The sequence below is a fragment of the Ambystoma mexicanum genome, chromosome 10, assembly GCF_040938575.1.
Source record: "Ambystoma mexicanum isolate Mex_15411 chromosome 10, UKY_AmexF1_1, whole genome shotgun sequence".
NCBI classification, from domain to species: Eukaryota; Metazoa; Chordata; class Amphibia; order Caudata; family Ambystomatidae; genus Ambystoma; species Ambystoma mexicanum.
Window position 1 is genome coordinate 793822771 of NC_090932.1, and position 22960 is coordinate 793845730.

The following is a 22960-nucleotide window of genomic DNA, read 5'->3' on the forward strand; positions in this document are numbered from 1 at the left end:
ATACGGTTGTCCTCCAAACACACCCTAGGTTCTCACCTAAGTTCATTTCAAAGTTCCATGTAAACAATCCATAGAACTTGCCACCTTCTTTCAGAATCCATTAAACTCAGCAGAAAGAAGCCTCCATACACCTGATGTACGGAGGGCGGTCTTGTACTATGTGAACAAAACAAAACCCCTAAGGAAAATAGACCAACTCTTTGTTCCATAGCACCTGGTTGAGAAGGTGACCACATATCCAAAGAGCGCCATCTCCAGATGGATAGTCAAATGCATACAACTCTGCTATTCGCTTTTGAAGAACGTTCTACCTTTCACCCCAAGGGCACACGCTGCCAGAGGTACAGGAGCTACCTTAGCTTTCATTGCAAACGTCCTGCTGGACGCCTTCTGCAAAGCTGCTAGATGGAGTTCCATCCATACTGTTAGGCAAGATTGTATGTAGTAACCCTGTGGGAGACTAAACCAGCCATGCCCTCTTGGCAATGGTTAACCCAACCTTTGTTATAGGCCTGTACTACACAAGTTGGTAGTGTGACTGAGTAGCCAGGCTTATCTCAAGAGGGGTCAATGTGAGCTGTAGAGTTGTAACATAGAGATTCACAGTGACATGTATTCAAATAACACTTATACTCGAGGTATCTTGATAAAATAATTATTTAACAGTCATTTTAAATAATCCTTCTTTAGAAGGGAGCAATTGGCAACAATAATAATACACTCCAAAATACATGTCTTCAGTTCAATAAAGTAAGTAGATACACTTTTGGGATGGAACACCTAGATTCCTACACCCTCAGGTGACTTCAATAGCTAGGATACTGTGGACATTAATTTATCACTTTTGACACTTAATTGTCAATACTGAAGTTGTGGCAAAAAAGAAAAAGGTTGGGGAAGGAAACAATGGTTAACAAGTTTCTCAAACAAGTAAGCACTTTTGAACCCCCAATGCAATGTAGATTAACCCTTTCCCAGCTATATAAGTAAGGTATGTATCACTTTCTGGAGGGATAGTTAAAAACAAAGTCAGAGGCTAAGAGTCTTCAGGGAGCCAGGACAGCCAATGTCACTTTAGAAAAGTCTAGGGAAACTGAGGCACTCCTTGAAGGTAAGTAAAAAGTCTTGCACAATGTTATAGAGAGTTTTTGTTGGAAATGAAATCACTGTTGGGCCACAAACTAGGAGCCTTGTGAAGGGCAAAGGTGCAAGCAACTCTACAAAATTCAGCAAATGCAAGTCTCAACTGAGAGCAAGCAAGCTACACAAGTACGCCTTAGTTCACAGTACCTTGGGTCTGAAGAAATGATTCCAGCTGGCTTCTGTTCCTGTTGTAGTCTGGCAGATCCTGTTGTTCCTGGGCCTCCGTTGTGGAGACAAGAGGGAGGATGTCTGTGGACTCCTGCACTACGATTCGAAGGTCAGCGGCAGCAATGGACAAAGTTCAGATCAGCTGCACTTCACGGATTCAGCTACTCGCAAATAGCACCACTGCAGTTCTCGTATACCTTGTGGACTTTCTTCGCTTCTGAAGTCCAGGACTCTGTTGAAGTGCCTCAGGCTTGGTTAGTCCTACTTCGAGGGAGTCCGGAGGATCTTTCTGGAGCTTGGGTCCGACTTAAAAACAATGCACTCTATTTTGGTGTTCCTGTCCCCTGGCACTCAGTTCCTTCAGCAGCAATGGAAGTACAGCCAGCAGAGAGAGTGGTTCCAGTCGAGTTCGTCTTGGGGCTGATTGGTCCCACCAACCCAAAGGGAGAAGTTGTCCTCGCAGGCCTTCTCTTTACGATCAGAATTCAGAGCTTCAGCAATGGAGCAGGGTTTCACCGGGCAAACCAATGGTCCAGCAACCTTCTCTTCCAAGTTCTTCTTTGGATTCCTTCGTCCAGTGGTCAACTCTGCCTTCCAAGCAAAAGACCTCACCTTTTTATGCAAGTTTCTCCCATTAATTTGCAACCTAGCTGTCACTCTCACCGCAGGGTGGCTGTCCTCCAAGGTCAGCCAGTCAATCACCTTTCGTGCATTCTAGTAACCAAGGAGACTACGCACAGGGAGTTCGGGCACCTCCCTCGTTTCATTCCCTGCCAGACACGCTGGAGCAAGAGGCGTGCGTCAGCAGTGAACCCTGCCATAGACAAAACGAACAAAGGGACCAAACCTGGTTTGGCGCGCAGAGTAAATTTCAAGAAGGACCTCTACAACAAGAAATGGTGAAAAAAGAAGACCGGGCCATTTTGATAAAAATGGTACCCATGGATGCAATACTGCAGCTGAGGATTCAGTCTGAGGTAAAAACACAGAATGGTAGGAAAAAGAAAACCACTTGCACCAGCCATTAACTGTAGAAAGGGTAATATAAAAATGTTACATGAGAATGTAGACCACGGGGATATTAAGTAACCCCTCCAGCACTCTATGGTAGATCGTGGGTGATGAGTCTACAAAGTTACCAAAGGTAAGTAAAGTACATTTCACTTCCCTGCTCTTGGAAATGGTAGTTTAACCAAGAGAAGGTATCTAAACCTTTGAGCAATCCAAAGGACTTCTCTGTGACACTGCACTGAGGGTGCTGTGTGTCACAATGTAAATAGATGATGCCTATGGAGTTTGTCAGACTCCAAAACCAAAATTAACAGTGTTCAAATCAAAGAAAAATACATGAGTGGGAAAAGGTCTCTCCAGGATTAAAATGATAAGCCCTAAAGTCCAGCAAAAGAGCTGGAGGTCTCTAAGGTAGAAGGGAATTAGCACATTTCTGAGAATTCTCCCCAACACATACGTTCACAGAGCATTACTGCATTGACAAACACTCTAAAGCAGATTCACAGGTGGGACAAGCGGTCCTAAAACATCTCTTTGCTGCTGTACCTTCTAACTTCCCATCTCCTTCTCCAGATACTGCTCGCTAATCTATGCAGAGCATGTGATCTAAGCAGGTCCACAAGCTCCAGAAGGGATACATAACTCACTGTAATCTTATTTCTGGTGCTTGTATTGGCTTAGATTCACATGTGCCCACCCTTCCTCCCATGCTGGAGTAGAAGGCACATAGATGGTTTCTGGGTTATCGGACATCACATCTGTACTTGTGCTACACTTCATGCAACCTTATGTCAGAAACAAACAATCTGAGGGACCTTGACGTGTGAAGGCCCATGGGTACAGTACACGTCGCATTAGGGACATTTTTTTACTAATCATGCCCTGGCGATGTCAGTTTTCGAGTTTTGAAAAAAATCTAGTAATACTCTGTGACTTCCACTAGATGTCGGACTATGCAGAGCATGTAAATCTAAGCGGATACAAACACCAAAAATACGATTACGGAGACTAATGTATCCCATTCCATTCCTATCCGGACGACACACAAGTGTTCGTAAAACTAAGGATGTGGTTGAAAATTGTTTGCTCATGGGTAAGAACCTGTATGTCTTCAGATTGGCTCTTCTTAAATGCTGGTAAAACGGGAATGGCATTGTTTGGGCCAAAACGCCATCTGAACCATAATAGGAGTCAGGGTACACCTTGCTTTTTGGATGCAGACCTATTGTTCGCACCCAAAATCAGAAATCTTGGCTGTATATGGCTAGAAGATCTAGGATGTACAGTCCAGGTGATTGCGAACATCCAAACCTTGTACCTTTTACGACAGGCCCTCCCTTATGATCCTTCCTGTGAATTCACACCTAGACTACTGCAGCTGACTTTTAGCAGGCATACCTCTTACCCAAATGCATTCTATGCAAAAAGCTCAAAATGCCGCTGTCAGGATGGTTTTTAAAGTAAGTCCTCCCCAATCGCTGAGTTCCATCATTCCCTGTACTGGCTCATGGTGAAGGAACAGATTGATTTTAAAGTTCTTTGCTTAGTGTTTAAGTTTGTTATTGGCCTGGCTCCTTTATATCAATCTGAGAAAATTTGGCAGTATCTTCCTACCCGGCAATTGCACTCAGGCGACAAGCTGCTTTTCGAAATTCCCAGGTCTAAGCATGTGTTTCAAGCTGACCATAGATTTAGTGTGTATGGCCCTAAACTTTGGAATAGCCTACCACAGGAAATCCGGGCCCTTAAATCACTATATCAATCCCGTACGGCACTAAATACTCACCTATTCAAATAGCCGTTAGTTGGGCTACAGTAAAGAAATTAATAAATTACTTTTTTTTTTTTTTAGCAGTGTCAAGTGGTGGTCGCATACTCCGTCTGGATGGCGGCTGCCACCTTATGTCATCTATGCCCAGATACGATTGTTTGTCAGGTGCGCATTACAGATATTTCAGAATTAAAATAAAAAAGGAACTGGTTTCAGGCTGATTACAGCCCACAGTCTAAAGGCGCACACTCCCCCTAGCCAAAGGGGGCCACCTCTTTGTGCACACACACAGCTACAAGGGATAGTCGTGTGAACTCCCTCACTCGTCAGATCTTAGAGGCACAAAACAATTGCCTCCATTTTTCTTATTGGAGAAGAGGGTCCAAAAGGACCCAGCCAAGTAAAATGTAGTCCACCCAGTGGAACCATTTTATACAGGTGACAAAATACCACTCTCCTAGCCACATGAGTAACAGAGTGCACTCTCTCTGAGACTGAGCGGTACCCTTAAGGCGGAACACAAAACCACAGAGCCACACTACCAAGTTTGAGATTAAGCCTGGCTTGGAGGAAAACCCAGACAGCTAGCAAGAAGTACAGGTGGCTACCACATGTGGTAAATAGTGGCCTTCCTGCCGAAAAGGTAGGCTAGACGATGGGAAAGGGATGGCAGTATGGGCCGTCCATATGATAGGCAGCATACGGGATAGCTGTAGGTCTTTGTCGGGCTGATAGCCCAGTCCATGGTGTATGGTTCCCAATGAAGGTGTTTTCTATTGTCTTCAAGACATTGTTGTATCCTCAAAAATAAATGTGTGCTCTTAAAAGTAGTTTACAATCCCCAAAAATACCATGGCCACATCAAATGATCAGTAGTAGAGCACTGGGTGTTGGAGCTATACGAATGAGTGCTGTACAGTGAACCTCCTTTGAAAATATGTATTGGCTGACTGTTCTCATCAGTGAAATACCCAATAGTTCCTATTGTTTGTTGAAAAGGAAATGTTTTGTATTGTGCTTACTGTGTTTTTATCTTGAAATTACACTCTGAGGAACCTTTCACTGTGGATACTTTTTTGTGTGGACCTCCGCGCCCTCCTTTCCGTTGCAAACACGTTTGTGTCGCATGAATCGGAAAACTGAACGGAGAAAAATGGTTCCTCTACTCCGTTTGGAACAAAAATTACACTTATATATGTCACTACTTAATACACACATTTTTTGTGTTGTGTTTTTGTATTATTGTACAGTTGCCCTTCGTGATGCCACGTGTTTCGGCAGATCCCACCGCCTTTTTCAAATCAGGGCTATTGTAATTTCATAATTACAAATATGCATAAACATGAAATTAAACCAGAACATGGCCCAAATCATACAAATGGTGCCCAAGAATTGCACAGTTTCAAAAGCACATCGAACATATAAATACATCCATCCCATAATGTTAGAAACGCATATGGTGAGTTTGTGTGTGATCATTCCCCATGTTCCAAATACCACAGACATAAAGGGAGGGGCAAAGGGAGGGATATTTTTAAGGTGGAAAAATGCACAAAGTGAAAGAATGGTAAAATGAATTGGATTTGAAAACCACATGTATAGAACATCAAAGTATGCTGCATTTTTAGATTCTTACAGTTGGGGTCATATTGGTTATAGTCTTACCTAATCTTTGTATCTTGTTTGGTGAATATTCTTTTAGCATATGTACAAAGTCATGGGTTCAATCCCGACCTGTTAAGTAAACATGTGATACTTGATCGTCCATTTTTACACATTGGTCCGTATCCTCCTATTAGCCGACATTAATCCCATTTTACCTTCATGCTCGTGTCTATGCGCGTTTTGCTCTTAATCTTTAATTTAGAAAAATGTGATTCCTTATTGTTATCCTCAGTATGTCTATCTAATTTTCATACTCCCGTTATTTGTTACATTTTTATGTTCGATATGTGTTTCAAAAAGGGAGCGCAAACTTAGGGTATTTAGACATTGTTAACGTATCCCTCTGTTATTGAATGTCTGTTCATACACATCAGATGGATAGTTCTTTTCAAGGTTACATTGGTGTACTGGCATGGTACAAGAAAGGGCTCTGAGTCTGGCTCTGTGCATTCCTCAATAAGGGCTTAGCTGCAAAGTCCTAGCTTTCTCTTGTCTGTGCGCTCTAGTCCGCGTCTGTCCGTAGACTGATTCTCTGCAGTGTTATGATGTTCTTTTGGTGTCATGACAACCACGTTAGTCCTACCTCACTTTCTATTCTAGCCGCCGTATTTTGGTTTCAGAATTCGCTTACCATCCCAATGGCTGTGTTATTGTTCATACTTACTGCAATGCTGTGTAACTCGAAACATAATTTAAAGTGTGATTGCCTCTTCTTCTAGTATGTGTGTCTGTGTGTGTGTGTGTGTATATATATGTATGTATATATATATATATATATATATATATATAGTGTTATCTGTATGAACAGCAGTGTTTTTTTATACAGTGTTGTTATAACTTTCAATCCGCACCCACATTGGTTCTATGGTTGGATTTCTCCCTTCTTGGGTACGTTCATCTTCAAATTTGAAAAGCTCCCTGTGCACCAGTCAGTGCTTAAATTATCAATACGGTCTTACTTTTATTTAGAACAATACATTTAGTGTGATAAGTTATTGGTTGTGAAATACGAGTATCGAAGGGTGGCCCTGCAGAATGCTTATTTATCAGTCAAATACATACTGTCAAATCAAAACAATTATTCATTAATTGGTTTCAAATGTCCATTTTGTACCCATTCGACCAAGTTATTGGTTATGAAAATTATCGTAGAATAGCCCAGCAAGATGCCCATTAGTCTTTCTAATACATATTGCCAAATCACAGATATATTTCATCTTAATTAGTTTCAAGTTTCCTTTTTTGTACCCATTTCACCAATTCGCTACTTTTACAGTGTTTCAACAGGTGTTCATAAGAAGGAAGACATTTCGTTATCTGAATTGAGGCCCTTCTCCACTGTTCGAAGTTTACAAATTGATTTGCCTTCTTCCTGCCTTAGTGTGAGTTCCTGATCCCCTCCTCTAGGTCCAATAATCACTTTCTTGTGGTCCAGGAATCTGATAGTTCTTTTGTCGCTCAACTGGTGATTCTTCTGCCAATGCTGTGCTAGTGGCAGACTTGTGCCTTGACATCCGATGGATGACGTGCTCTCGTATCCTCACTCTCAGTTCTCTGATTGTACTTCCTATATATATATTAGTTCACATTGACATATAATAGCATAAATTACGAACTTCGATTTACAGTTATAGTCTACAATTTTATGTTTCATACCATTCAAGTCCTCAAACGTTTCCATGTTGTCCAATGCGTATGTACACGTGGAGCACAATCTACATTTTCTGAAGCCCATGGGTAGTTGTGGTAGCAACGTAGGAGTGGTTTTAGTTTTAACTTCTTGGAGAAAATAGGGACTTAGAATATTTTTTAGTGTTTTAGCCCGCCTAAAATTGACCGACGGACTATCCTCAATGAGGTCTTTAATATATGGATCTAATTTCAGGTTCCTTTTCAAAATATTTCTTAGGGTCGAATTGTTGGCACAGTATATTGTTATGAATCTTATTTTTTCTGACCTGGGTTCTGTCTGCTTACTTGGGATCAAGGTGTTTTCTCTGCTCAATTTTCTTGCTTTCTCTCGTGCTGTTATATTTTTATTGCTATAGCCTCTTGCTTCAAATCTGGTTGTTAGCAGCGCGCACTCTTTGTCAAATGTATTTTGTTCCAAGCAGTTTCTTCGTGCTCTTATATACGCTCATTTGGGGATGTTCTTAATCACAGGATTATAATGAGAACTTGTGGCATACAGCGTTGAGTTTGCCTCCGTTTCTTTCCTATATGTTTTTGTCATCAGTTTATTGTATTTGTATTTTATTGAATTTATATAGCCCTTTACTCCAAAGTGCTTGACATGAGAACAAGTAAACATACGGCAAACATAAGATGACAATTGAACCACAACCTGATAACAGTATAAAGAACAACTTACAATATTACAGCAGAGAGAAGGGCGTAGCTGTCAATGTGAACTAATATATATAGGAAGTACGATCAGAGAACTGAGAGTGAGGATACGAGAGCACATGTCATCCATCAGATGTCAAGACACAAGTCTGCCACTAGCACAGCATTAGCAGAAGAATCACCAGTTGAGTGACAAAAGAACTATCAGATTCCTGGGCCTCAAGAAAGTGATTCTTGGACCTAGAGGAGTGGATCAGGCACTCACACTAAGGCAGGAAGAAGCCAAATTAATTTGTAAATTTCAAACGGTGGAGAGGGGCCTCAGTTCAGATAACAAAATGTCTTCCTTCTTATGAACACCTGTTGAAACACTGTAAAAGTAGCGAATTGGTCAAATGGGTACACAAAGGAAACTTGAAAGTAATTAAGATGAAAAATATCTGTGATTTGGCAATATGTATTAGAATGACTAATAGGCATCCTGCTGGGCATTATACGATAATTTTCATAACCAATAACTTGGTCTAATGGGTACAAAATGGAAATTTGAAACCGATTAATGAATTGTTTTGATTTGACAATACGTATTTGACTGATAAATAAACATTCTGCAGGGCCACCCTTCGGTACTCATATTTCACAACTAATAACTCATCACACTAAATGTATTGTTCTAAAAAAAAGTAAGAGCGTATTGATAATTTAAGCACTGAATGGTGCACAGTGAGCTTTTCAAATTTGAACTTCAACGTACCTAAGGGAGAAATCCTACCATAGAACCAATGTGGTTGCGGATTGAAAGTTACGACACTGCATATAAAAAAAACACAGCTGTTCATACAGATAACATTCGTATATATTTATTGGAACAAGAAGAAGAGGCAATCACACTTTAAATTATGTTTCGAGTTAAACAGCATTGCGGTAAGTATGGGCAATAACAGCCATTGGGATGGTAAGCGAATTATGAAACCAAAATATGGCAGCTAGATTAGAAAGCGAGGTAGGACTAACACGGTTGTCATGACACCAAAAGAACAACGTAACACTACAGAGAATCTGTCTGCGGACAGACGTGGACTAGAGCGCACGGACGAGAGAAAGCTAGGACTTTGCAGGTAAGCCCTTATGTAGGAGCACAGCGCCAGACTTGGGGCCCTTTCTTGTACCATGCCAGTACACCAATGTAAACTTGAAAAAACCAATCCGTCTGATATGTATGAACGGAGACAGTCAATAACAGAGGGACGTGTCAACAATGTCTAAATACCTTAACATTGCGCTCCCTTTTTGAAACGCATATTGAACATAAAAATTTAACAAAACGAGAGTATGAAAATTAGACAGATACTGAGGATAACAATAAGGTATCACATTTTACTAAATTAAAGATTAAGAGCAAAACGCGCATAGACACGAGAATAAAGTTAAAATGGGATTAATGTCGGCTAATGGGAGGATACGGACCAATGTGTAAAAATGGGCGATCATGTTAACTTAACAGGTCGGGATAGAACCCAGGACTTTGTACATATGCTAAAATAATACTCACCAATCGAGATACAAAGATTAGGTAAGACTATACCAATATGGCCCCAACTGTCAGAATCTAAAAATGCGGCATACTTTGACGTTATATATGTGTGGTTTTCAAATCTAATTTATTTTACCATTCTTTCTCTTTGTGCATTTTTCCACCTTAAAAATATCCCTCCCTTTCGCCATCCCTTTAAGTCTTTGGTATTTGGAACATGGGGAATGATCACACACAAACTCACCATATGTGTTTCTAACATTATGGGATGGATGTATTTGTTTGATGTGCTTTTGAAACTGTGCAATTCTTCGACACCATTTGTATGATTCCAGCCGTGTTCTGGTTTAATTTCATGTTTATGCATATTTGTAATGATGTAATTACAATAGCCCTGATTTGAAAAAGGTGGTAGGATCCGCCGAAACACGTCTCATCACAAACGGCAACTGTACAATAATACAAAAACACTATCAACACAGAAAATTGTGTGGAGTCTACTTACTTCATAGCGCATGAATTAATAAAGTAGTAACATAAATAAGTGCAGTGTTTTTATCTTGGTATGCACTTTGCAAATACAGACACTAACCTGCAGTAAATAATTACATGTTTGTGCTATCTTTGTTTCAGTTGCCAACTCACTACTGCACCCACTTGTCTGCACTGGCACACAGGAGTGTGCTGAAGTAGTTTTCATCTTGCGGAGATTGAAAACATGTGCCTCTGATCTATTCAAAATGGATTACCTTACTTGAAACATCGATCCCGATGTGTCGAACGTGGACATACTCTAAATGTCATAATGTACAGTTCTCGTATTTTTGATCAGCAGAATTCTATTCAATGGTAGGAGGCTCATGACTGTTTAGTTTGACAATACTCTAGTGCACAACACTTTTCACTAAGTCACTTCTCATTTGACCTCAATGAAACTTTTTTTATTCTCTTAAAACAAAATAAGCAAAGAGACAGTGTTCATTTACTTTAGATGCGTATGTCCCTCGTGTTAAGTACAAAACAGGGCCTTGGGTTCATATACAACACTTAGCATAATATTCACTTTACAGAATATCTAATCAAGGATTAAATATTTTTTAATGACACTGGGTCTTTCCTATGGAAATGTCTTTTGGACAATGCAAACGTTGACGTTTCCAATAGTGCCGAAAAAGCACTGAGGGAATTTCATGAAACCCATTTGACCATAATGGTGTGTTAAGAGTATTTACACGTTGTATTATACGGGTTTGAACCACTGAGGTTCCTGGAAGTTTACAGGAGTATGTTGTGTGGAGCACATTTCAGAGAAACGTATTGAAGGGTTAGCTTGGATCTGTTGCTAGATTTACACTAAGGTGTGACAAGCGACAGTAAATTGTACAGGTACCCAGCAAATCCTATAGCACAGGTTCCAATATCGAAACAAAAATACTTTTCTGATAGTTCTGTTGAATCAAGGAGATCTAGTTGTATTAAATAAGCTTGAAAACATGTTTACATTGTTATTCAGAGTATACACAAATATATGTATTGCTGTTTACGAATTGGGAAAAGGGTTCTTTGAAAAAAAGATTCTGATCACAGTAGTCAATCAAAATGTTACAATATGGGTTTTTTACATGTTTACTTACAATTAGGGGGTATTCTCAGGTGCAAAAATGTCTGCATACATATGCTTTGCTGCCGTTAGGCCTTTGCAGTCACATGCTGTGCATCATGTAGACTGCAGCCGACTCCTCGTATTATCAATGGTGTTTTTCCACCTATTTTATTTATTTCAGTTTATGTGTTAAAGTAAACTATCATTAAAAGTGGGCTTTTTTCTGATGGAGACGTGCAGTAATGGAAACGGGAACAATTAATTGGCACATCCATTGCTAGTACTAGAACACCTGATTGCTGCACAAAATTAACCATGTGTAATGGACGTTTAATTTGATAGGATGTTTTATTATTGTAGTAATTCACTTTCTAGACTTATTTCAGATCAAAACATCAACAAATGTGTTCTTATATTAGAAATCATGAATTTCATGAATGGATGCTTTGTCTTAGCATTTTGTTCTTACTTTCTGTGAAATGCCAAAAAAATTGCAATTTTTTTTATCTGAACTAAATTGACAAATTGCTCAATTCTTCTGGTCTCGCAATGTTTTATTTGTAAACTGTATACCCTACAGTGCGTAGTCAATTCTTAGAAATACCTATAACAATATTTCCAGCATTATGTATACCATCATAAATGGTACCACAATGATTAATATGACAGCATCCTTCTCAGTTTTCTAACCCTGGAGGAATTACTGCCTTCATGAAAGATCCTAGTGCAGCTATGTGTCCTATAAAACTGTTTATTTATCTAAAATTTAAGCTCACACAATGATGGCCCAATTTGGAGTTCCCTACGGAAATGTTCCACCTAATTCTAATCATTCTCAAAACGTCACGTAAATCTCAATTGCCTCAATTTTCGGACAATAGACAGTCCATTTGTGACGTGTTGCTTCCCACTTTAACGCATTGTTACGAAGATGCTGGTTCCAAAACATTTTCCAACGCTTTTTTCCTCAGGTATTGCCTTTTAAACGCACATGTTAAACACATGCAAAATTCCGTCACCAGTCAGCTAGCACTGACTGACCAAAACTGCCGCTGTAATGAGTATTGAGTCCTACTCCTATGATTTGTTGACATTTCCTGTTTTTGTTGAGGTTGGATGGTACAGAGGCACACCTCTTCGTAACATTATTAAATGCAAATGTTTCAGCACCATTTTCATTTTTTACATTATGTGGAATACAATACCAATTTTGGATTAAAATACCGAAAATGGTGTCAATGCTCTAAGAAGTTATTCAACTTACACATGGAAAGCACATTCATTTTCACAATTCGTAGCACGAAATCATCGAAGATGTCTAAGTTGGCTTGAAAACTGATGCTCAAAAAAGACATCCTGAAATGGCAATTTGCAACATGCAGCTAAGCAAATGTTTACAAGACATTAACCGGTCCTCCGCTTGGTAAAGTGCTTCTTATAGCATTTTAGGTTGCTCCAAAAGAAGAGGAACCTCTGTATGCTCATAACAGTTGACCACACAGAAGAAAATGTCCTGCAAATCTTGTATGAATCACTGATGTGTAGGTCTTGGATTCTTAATATATCTTGTTTTTTTCCAGGCGTTTTTACAATTTTTTGCCGCTCTATTCAAGATCTGCTTTTTTACTTACTGTTCTTTTTCCACCATCAGCAGATGGGATCAGCTTACTGCAGAAGAGCTCAAAAGTGTGTACTTCACCCCCCTACTTTTGAAAAGGCATGGTAAGTGTTCCAGGCTGAATGGGTTACACCCATGTGATCCATGCCTGGCTGAGTAGTGCCACCCTCTTGCCCACACTGAGGGAGGGGGCAGAGTTGGGTCCTGGCTGGTTCTAATAAACTACAGCAACCAGAATTCCTTACATTAACCTCCTGGTACTTATGAATTATTTAACCTTGCACACTTAAACCAGTTCTGCCTCCCTGATGACTGCTGAGGCATGAAAGTGTGCTTGGAGTAGAACATCACTGGACTGAAGGGACTGACTGCATCTCGGATCCAGAATGCTGTCCTCAGCCCTCCCCCTTTTTTTTTTTTTAGAAAATATGTATATAGCACCCTTAACCCACTTCTTATTTGTCTTCAGCAATCCCTCCTCTACCCATAGCTCATTGATAGCACTGAGTTGTACCGTGTTGAAAATGGGTAGGTGGGTCTGGGAAGAGGGGGCAAGCAAGGGAAGGGCCCCAATCCCCTGAAGTGGTACCGTATGTTATCACAGTTATATAAAAATAAAAAAAAGAGGCATCACAAGGACTTGTTGACAACAGGGGTGCAGGTGTATGGTATCTTTAGAATTGTTGTTTTATACAGTCTCCAGCTTTGCCATGCAGTCTGACAGATGCAAGCCGTACCAGTACACTTGCAGTTTTAGAGTTTTCTTTTTTAATAAAGCCGGGTATTAACCAAACTTTATTTTATTTGTTGATAGCGCCCAGACCCGGAGGTATCACAGCGCTAGATTATATGAGTAAGAGTACTTAGGCAGGCACATGATTACATACATGGACGTTTTGGAGCAACTGGTAAAAAGATGCATGCATATTTTTTGAAGAGGACAGTTGTGATTTAAATTTTGAAACATAACTATCCCTACTTTAAAACTATCCCTAACTAAGCAGCTTCATTAAAATAATTGGACAAATAGTCTTCAAAATAAGTGCACTTTATAAAACGATATCTGCAAAGAGTACCTTACTTGTGGCAGACAGTACGGGCAGGGATGCCTGGGTGAAGTCTCACATAGGTTTGTCTCTGTAGTTGGGCCAAGAAAGCATTGGGGGACCAACAGCAGAAGCTTAACCCAGACGCGTATACCAGGGATGGCCTGATAGAAGTCTCAGTGATATGGGGGGTTGGTGTGGGCCACCTGAGATCTTCCAGGCCGGGCAGCATCTCAGGCCCTTAAGGGGGCTTTCAGGCCGGGTCGGAACTATCAGGCGTGTCACAGCTAATGAGCAGCAGGGAGGCCCTGGAGCAAATTACCACCCGGGATTCTTATGCTAGATGCGCTCTGAGCTCTCTAGGCAGACCGCGCGTGCCAGGGAAATCTGCATCCCAGGAAGGCCCAGGGATTGAGAGCGGGCGTGCCAAAGAGGAGGTGGGCCTAGCAGTTGTCGGTGCTCTCTCCTGGTCATGCCGTTCTGCAGGTGAGTGCCCATGTGTGCGGTGCCCCTCCTGGCTCATGGGACTCTGCACTGCAGGAAAATGTGTCCCGGGCTACTAGTGATGATTGTTGCGTGGTTCCCCTCCTGGCTACGGGGCCCTGCGTTGAGCAAATGGCAGGATCAACAAGGTATTTTGGGCTTAATGAGGCACAGTGTGGGGTTCCTTGCATTGAAATCCCCCTTTTAAGGGGCCAGGGGTTACAAAAGACAGGCTTCAGACCAAAATTCCTCTATTTTGTAAGAATGCCAGAGTAATCTTGGGTTCATTCAAGGGGAGGCTTTTGGGAAGGTACAGTTAGTCCTGATATATAACCAAGAAATTACACTACACAGAAATAATAAAAAGAAATTAACACGTAGTACTTTGTGTTAGGCACAACACATAGTAAACGGTGTAACTTTAAACAAAACATGCATTGGCAATGCCACCAGTGTGGGCTTTTGTGTAGGCATGGGAAAGGCACTTTACAGGAACAGCCATAGTGGCATTAAGTACCCATTGTTGGTAGCAGGTGCAAAATGTTGTGAGTATTTGGGCATCTAATAGCAGTGCCTGGCAAAAGCTTAAAACGTATGCACAAGCCAAAAATGTTGACTTTGCCAATGCTTGTTTAAACAGAAGTCAGTGACTTCAAATTTCCCAATGTTATGCTATGAGGAGAAAATAGTGAACTGCAATGATTTATTGTATTATGTTCCCTAATAAATCACGGTTACCGTAAGTCACATTTTCTGATTGTAGTAGTTAAAAAGTTTATAAGCAGTTTTGTCCATAGAAAACAAACCAGCCAGATGGTGAAGGATGGATCCAAATCAGGTTTCGGTATCATTGGAAGTCAATACACATTCTACTCAAACGGTAAGTGAACTTTGGAAGTACAGGTCTTCTTTTACAGAGCTGGGACAAGATGAAAGCATCCAGCACCCAATGACTTGAACCCTCGAGTAGGCCCAGACAGACAAAAAGATGAATCAGTGTACCCAGGAGGATGTTGCACCAATACTTGCAAAGAGACAGGTATATCCCCTATAACTTGGGGTAATTTGGGAACTGGGGTAAATTGAGAAGTTGCAAATAAATCTTACCATTGAGATTTTACCATCAATATACGATTCTACCTCCTGAAAATCGAATTTATTTTACCAACATGCACAATTGAACATTATTTCTAAGCATTGTTTTTAATAATTGTATTTTGCTAAAAGGCTATCGAAGAATTTATAAAACACAAAACCATGTAAAAACAATGATGGATGGTCAAATATAAATATATTCAAGGGTTTAGTTAGAAGTGCACACCTATGGTAAGTAAGTTTAGTAAAGAAATTCGAGGATTATTTTCAAATAATTTTTAGGTGCGGGGGAGGAACTGGGGTCATGGCACAAGACCCTGACAATAAACAGTAAAAAGAAAGAGGATTCAACTTGGGAACCCTCCCGTCCCCTGCACTCCAAGTTGAATCCTCTTTCTTTTTACCCAATATCAATATATTACAATGTGTATACTAGACAAAGGTTCATGAAGCAATAATTGATAACAATAACAATATACACACCTTGTTAACCTTTTCTAACTTATTTCATATAAACGTATACTTCCTCAATACGCAAAATCAAAATTAATTTAAATTCCATCCTTCGTGTTACATTTTATGCCCATGGGGGGTATCACTTATTCCCCTCGCCATCAGGGTCTGTAATCTTTGCAACACATAGTCTAGCTTGTCCGATCTTTGACCTTGCAGCAGTACTTGATTTCTTTGTGACTTTGAAGAGGACCTTAGTACAATTTCTGATACTTAATTAAGGGTTGGCTCCCTTTTAGTTTTTATTTGGTAGAATTTTGCACCTAATGTTGGTTTCTTTTAGTAGAAACTGGCTGTTTCTACTAAAAGACGAAATGGCCAATCTCTCAGTACACCCACACAGGTTGTTTGGGGCATGTCTAAGCCAGCAAAGCAGTTTAACCTAGTTTAATCAGCTTTAGAGGGTGTAGGGCTTGACTCGGGGTGAGCAACTCCAGCACAACAGCCATATATGCCTGCCTCGTAATCCAGACAGGCAAGCGGCTGGGCCAAAACTAAATGGGCTTGGAAGAAGGGGTTAAAGAAATTAATCCTTACCCAAGTGGCCTTCTTAATAATGGGTTGGACTACTAATGCAGTAAAAAGTATTGCACGCCTGGTGAAGCCAAATGTAAATTATAGCTTTCACCAGCCTACTCAGATACAAGTGGATCTAGGTCACCTGGCCTAAGCCCTGCCCACCTGGTGCCTTCCTTCCTGCCGCTCTTTTTCCACCACTTAGCAAGCCACGCCCACCTGGTGCCTTCCTGCTTGCCTCTCTGTTTCCCTACTTAAGGAGCCCTCCAGCTTCTTTTCCTTTGCAGATGGGGAGCAGGTGCAAGTGGATCTAGGTCACCTGGCCTAAGCCCCGCCCACCTGGTGCCTTCCTGCCTGCTGCTTTTTTTCACCACTTAGCAAGCCCCGCCCACCTGGTGCCTTCCTTCACCATCACCGTCTTGTGGCCAATGCTGGATTTGACTTTTATGGACTTCATTCACGGTGCGTCACTCTTTCTCAACTCTCATGCTGGACTTCCTTTGCATCTTGTACTCATGGTGGCCCTGAATCATGCTGTTCCCTTCTTCATCTTGTATCCTGGCTTGCAACATCATGTGTTACTACTGACTTCTGCAATTGTATTCGCTCTCCACTCTTCCTTCTCCACTCTTTTTGACTGCTTACTCTCTGTTCTCTCCTCCTTTCCCTTCTCCCTTTTCCTATCTCATCCCCTTACTTTCTTCTACGCACTTACTCTGTCAGAATTGTCCCTGGACCGAATATGATAGCAAACTTGTCTGTTCCTCCACCCTCCCATTACTGTTTTTTTCCTCACCCCTCCCTCCCCCCACTCCAGCACTATCTGAAATGTCGTCAGGCCTAGTATGATAGTCGCTTGTTTTGTTCCTCCCCTCCCTTTCTGCACCCCTCTCCCTTACCTTTTGTTTTTCTTCGGCTCTACCAGAAATGTCGTCAGGCCTAGTACGGTAGTTGCCTGTCTGTTTCCATTTCCTTCCCACTCTCCCCCTCCCTTCCTTATCTATGTCTTAGCTCTTGCACTATCTGAAATGTCGTCAGGCCGAGTACGATTGTTAATTTCACATCCTTACTGTTCATGGCCTGTAAGAATGTGGTTGTATTTTCCCTTGTTCCCTCCCTTGCCTTGAAGCGCTTTGAAACACATTGTGTATAGGCGCTATATAAATAAACTATCATATCATATACTCCTCAAAACATGGTGTCAGAATTGACCTGGGACCAAAATATGTTGCTTAGAAAGCACCCCTGCCCTGGTAGCAATTTAGGCTTGCATCCCAAAAATGGTCCAACACTGGGATTTCCCTCTGTACACAAAAGTAAAGAAAAAACGGGGAAGCTAGCATAACGTTTAGGAAACTAGGACATTGAGCTGACCCTTCATTCATAGGTGAAATTAAGAAAGAGGAAATTGAGCTGAGTCCCGAAGGACCACTTGAGGCTTTTGCTCGACTTTGTCGGGAACTTGGGTACAATCATAAACTGGATCCGATCTGGATTTCCTGCCGAACCACTGCTCAGTTGTCATTCGAAAAGGTGAAGCATTGTTTACTGAAGTTCATAGTAGATATCTGGCTGAAAGCTTTTCCTGCAGGAAAAGGGCATGCAGCTAGAGGAGCTCTAAACATTTACACAGTTGAGAGAGAGTGTAATGTTCCAACAAAGAATACCTAGAAAATAAAATGCTCAAAGGCTAACAATAGGACAGATGGCAAAATAATTGAAAAGGTGTGTCTTCATAAAAAAGTTTATGCCAAGCTGTGCAGTTGACAACTAGACAGTACCTTTGATGGCAAACTGCGATAAGTTCTCTATGGTGTAGAGAAATACTTTACAACTTGGGTTTCCGTTCATCACACCCAAACGCCCATTGTTACCAGGCAATGAAGTTTCTGCAGTGCCTGTCAGCCTGATTTGGCAGAGGTTTCACCTTTTGGAAGGGTTTCTTTCAGACTAACTGTTCTTTACATTGGGCTTGCAAATGGAGAACGTATTTAATCTATGTTGCAGGTTCATGTGGTGTGCCTGGTGCGTCCTTCTGTTTAAATTCCTACATAGCCATTTTTTATAAAAATCTTCGTATTTCTTTGTAAGAGTTCTATTTCTCTTGACGTTTGGCAACTCTTACACATAAGTAGTGGGCAATATAATAAGCTGATTCTGACTTGGGGCTGCCGGTGGTTAAAATGTTCTCTCAACAGGTTGCAAGAAGAGAGGACTTATGTTGTGACAAAATCCAGAAACCGACGCAGAGTACTCTAAAGAGCAGCTGAAAGAGTTTCCTTTTTTATCTGCTTTTGATCAAACTTTGCTTACACGTAGCATGAGTAAGATTTAAGATTAATGCCAACCCGCTTCTCTTTAAGTGTGAACTCCCTAGTAAAGCAGCAGAACTGGCATACAGGTGAGGAGGCTATTTCATAGCTGCGCAATCACGCACTGGAATCCGTCGATCTGAAAACAGGTCTGTGCTCTTTAAATTGACGGTGTAGGTCTTGTTGCAATGTGAAGTAGCAGTAGGGGACTTGGAGAAGTTGGCACTCAACTTGACAACTTTTGTTTTGATGCCTGTCTCCTCGACTGTTCTGAGCTAGCCAAGAGACTGCATGCGGCAGTGCACGCTATATAAATAGTCCTTGCACTTTGGAAGCGTACTGTTCTAGTGGAGAAAGAGTGCTACTGGAATGACACAGTTAATGAAAAAAAAAGCTTTGTGTATAGCAATTTCATTTTGCAACTAGGTTAAAGAAGTGATTGGTCTGGAAAGCAGCGAGGTTCACCCATACATTTCTGTAAGAGAAACCCAAATCGCATCTTTTTGTCCCTTTCATGTTGCACCTTTAGCAGCATGGACTCTAGTGTATTATATAATATTAAAACAAAAAGATTTGTTTATTGGTGTTTTGGTTCAAACAACAAGTGTACAAACCTTTCACTATTACATACAAGAAAATAAAATGTTACACATCGTAATACATATTTACATTAAAATTATGTTTGCATCATCATAGGGTATTATATTAATCCAAAGTTAGTACAAAATTAAATCGATTGTTTCCTAACCTTCATTTTTCTTCAATAGTAAGGTAAGAAACCCACAGAGTGCAATAATCAAACTCTGCTGTTTCCCTCCCATCAGGCCAGGCCTCATAACATCACTCAGAATTGAAGTTCCAAAATATCTATTCCTCTCCTCCCCCAATGCTGGACAATTGGTTACTAGATGTTTAATGGTCTCTTTGAGGTCACAGTTAGTACAAAACCTACAAGTCTGGTTACCTACACCCGAATCCCACTTGCTTGTCCTTTCTAGCGTGGGAATTTGCTTAAGTCGAAAGCGAAGGTAAATTGCCCTCAATTTTGGCCAAGGAAAGATAAGAATATACCTTGGAATCGCTTCCCTTTTAGTGAGGAATTTGGCATACTCACCACACAGGGTATAAGTACCCAGTTGGTCTGAAGAGACCGCCCGATCATATTTGAAGCTTCTTCTTTACTGTGATCAAGTTGGTAATATGCTCTTCTTTAGAGGAGCTAATTACTGAGAGTGTTTGAGTCATGTGTTCCTTAAAATCTGTAATACTAGCACCAGACTCTCTAGTTTGAACTTCGCTCCAACTCTGATAAAGGGACATTGATGGCGGGTTTAGTAATTTAGCAAACTCAGACCATTATCTCCACTTGGCTGTAGTTGCCAGTCAGATAAGGCCAAACTCCTGACTGATGATTGAATTCGGAGTTGAATTTGCAAGTCCCAGTGATTTCCTTCCAGAACATCAGTTGAACTGAGTTGAGGTACTCCCTCCCTCCCTCCCCCAGATCATTCAAGGAAAGATCCAGACCATACAACAGCGCCGCTTTCACGCTAGACAAATAGTACTGCCGCATAGGTTTTAGCAAAAAATGACACAGCTGCGAGTAGACGGCTTCATTTTTACTAACAGAGGCGCACATTATTCTCTAATCGAGTTTCCAACCATCCCTGGAGCTCGTGTTGGTAATGTGATACCCCAGGTATCTCAGGGACTGTATCCTTTTGAGGGGGTTTCCTCCCACATGCCACGTCATGGTCTTTTGTTAGAGAAAATGATAACATTGGACTTTTGTCCATTTGTCTTGAGGTTGTTTTCTACTGCATAATTGAAAAAGAGGGTTAACTTCCTTTGGAGTCAAGTCAAACAAAACAATATCATCAGCAAAGGCAATCCAATCTAGGGATACTGAACCCAGTTTAACAGATTTGGTAGTGCCTCCCTCCCAGACATTTTTGATGTCGGCCAGGTAGAGATTGAACAGAGTTGGAGCCACGACACATCCATGCCGTAAACCCACATACATAGCAATAGGGTCCGTCGTGGCTCCTTCCCTCTCACTCACCCTAAGTGTAGTGTCTGTATGCAGTAATGCCAAGAGCTGCACCAACCTAGTTGGCAATTTGTATTGCTAGGAGTTTCCCCCAGAGCCTCAAACTGCTAACGGTATCAACGGCATTTGACATATCTATTGATGCCATATAAACTGTGCCCACTGCTCGATTTTTAACAGCTGCTAGCAGATGTGACATGGTCAGGGCATTTAGAGAGGTCACCATTCCTGCACAAAACCCTGTCTCGTATTGTGAGAGCAAGTTTTGCCATGTAATGTGGGCCTTGAGTTCCCTTAACAAAAGGGTTCCAAATATTTTACTACAGGAGTCCAGGTGGGCAATAGGTCTAAAGTTCCTATGTTCCCTCCTGTCTCCTTGCTTATAAATAGGAATGATAAAAGGTTCTCTCCATGTGTAGGGAACTGTAAGTGTTTGATGTGTCTAAAATAAAGTCCGACAGGGAATTGTCCCAAACCTCCAGTTTAATTTTGATTAAAGTTGAGAGATGTTATCTAGGCCAGGAGCCCTCAATGGTTTTGTTTTGCCAATTGCCCATAATATGTCGTCAATCTGCCACTCAGTCTCACTGTTCCATCTCCAAACCGTCTAAAATTAGTTGACCTTTGTCACCATCGGGCATATAGTATTTTTTGGTGATGTAATTTACCCACTCCTGTGCCGTGATGTTACACTCAATACAATTCTGCAAACCTTCAGTAATTCCCCCAATTTTTCTCCAAAAATGTACTATCATTTTGAATGAGGGTCTTAACCTCTTGGTTTTCTCTTATGTTTCTTTCCCGACCAAGGCATTTGAGTATGTTTATAATTTTCTATAATTTGCCTCTTGGAATGCTGGTCCAGCAGTAGTAGTTTTAAGGGATGTTTTAATGGCAGCCCTTTGACCTGTTTCGCCTCCCTAACCTTAATGTCGTAGGGATGATTATGATGTTTACCTCTGATCATTCGGCCCCTGTTAGAGAGAAGTTTCATGCATTCCAATATGCTTTTATTATAGTTGTTGGCAGTTATCCTAACTCCCTTCATCTCCATATTGAGCAGCTCCTTTTCCCATATAGTGGTGAGAATTCTATACGCTTTAGCATTCCACTTCACCGCCAAGCCCCCCCCCCCCCAGGCCCCTCTCTGGTGTGATAAATGCTGCACTATATTCCAGCTAATGAGGGGAATTTGGTAAGCGCATAGTAAGAATTAAAGGAAAATGGTTGCTGCCAAGAGTGTCCCCCCTCCCTCACCAAAGGATCACATAGACAGCCCAAATCTGCTGTTGCATAAAAATGGTCAATCCATGACTTCTTCGACCCCCCCCCCCCTACTCCAAGTGTAAAATGTACTCGACTCCAATTCCCCAGATAAACCCACTTGAAGATCCCACTTTGCAAGGTATTGGTCCCAAGCAGCCCCATTATGCACAGATTGGGAGGAAATCCTCTTTGCGCCGTGGTGCCCTTCCGTGATTTGTGGTTGAACACACGTAGCATTGAGATCCCCGGCCACAACGAGGTACTCCTTTTTTTTAATTTTTTTTATTTGTTTTTAAATTTATTATTATTTTTTTTTTGCCCTTTCCCAACTATTCTGTGAACAGTTGATCTAATTCCTGCTGTAGACCTACAAGTTTAGTATTAGCTTGGTTCCACTAGACATTACGAACATCACATTCACTTTTAAATGTGGTCAATATAGGTTAATTGCCATCAGGTCTTTAGACCCGACCTTAATCTCGGAGTGGGTGCAGTGACAGTTAAGATCAATGGCAATTGCAAGTCCACCTGCTGGGTCCTCCCTTTGGTCCTCTGGATGCTGGCTTGCAATAAGTGTGATAACCCTCCAGTTCAAAGATGTTTGTGGCCATTGTTTCTTGTATCAATATCACAGTTGCAGTCTTTAAATCTGGTCCAGAGTGACCTTTTAGTTTGTGCAAACCACACACGTTCCAGGACATCGCCTTCAGGGGACTTCACTCAAAGGCTCAACTGTTTAGCCTTGGTTTTCATGAACATTTAAATTGCTGCTTCCAGACAGGACCATTCTTCGAAGTCCGGTCTTACCGCTACTATGGTT

The 22960-nt window shown here is 41.2% G+C and overlaps 1 protein-coding gene across 1 annotated transcript in view; it reads left to right on the forward strand.

Annotated features, from left to right (window-relative positions):
* MFSD1 (major facilitator superfamily domain containing 1) overlaps positions 1-11774 on the forward strand; it is a 499977-nt gene extending 488203 nt beyond the window's left edge. The window contains exon 17 of the mRNA XM_069618453.1: positions 10272-11774. Within this exon, the coding sequence (XP_069474554.1) occupies positions 10272-10331 (60 nt within the window). The 3' untranslated portion in view covers positions 10332-11774. The remainder of the gene's footprint in view (positions 1-10271) is intronic.
* The last annotated feature ends 11186 nt before the right edge of the window (positions 11775-22960 follow it).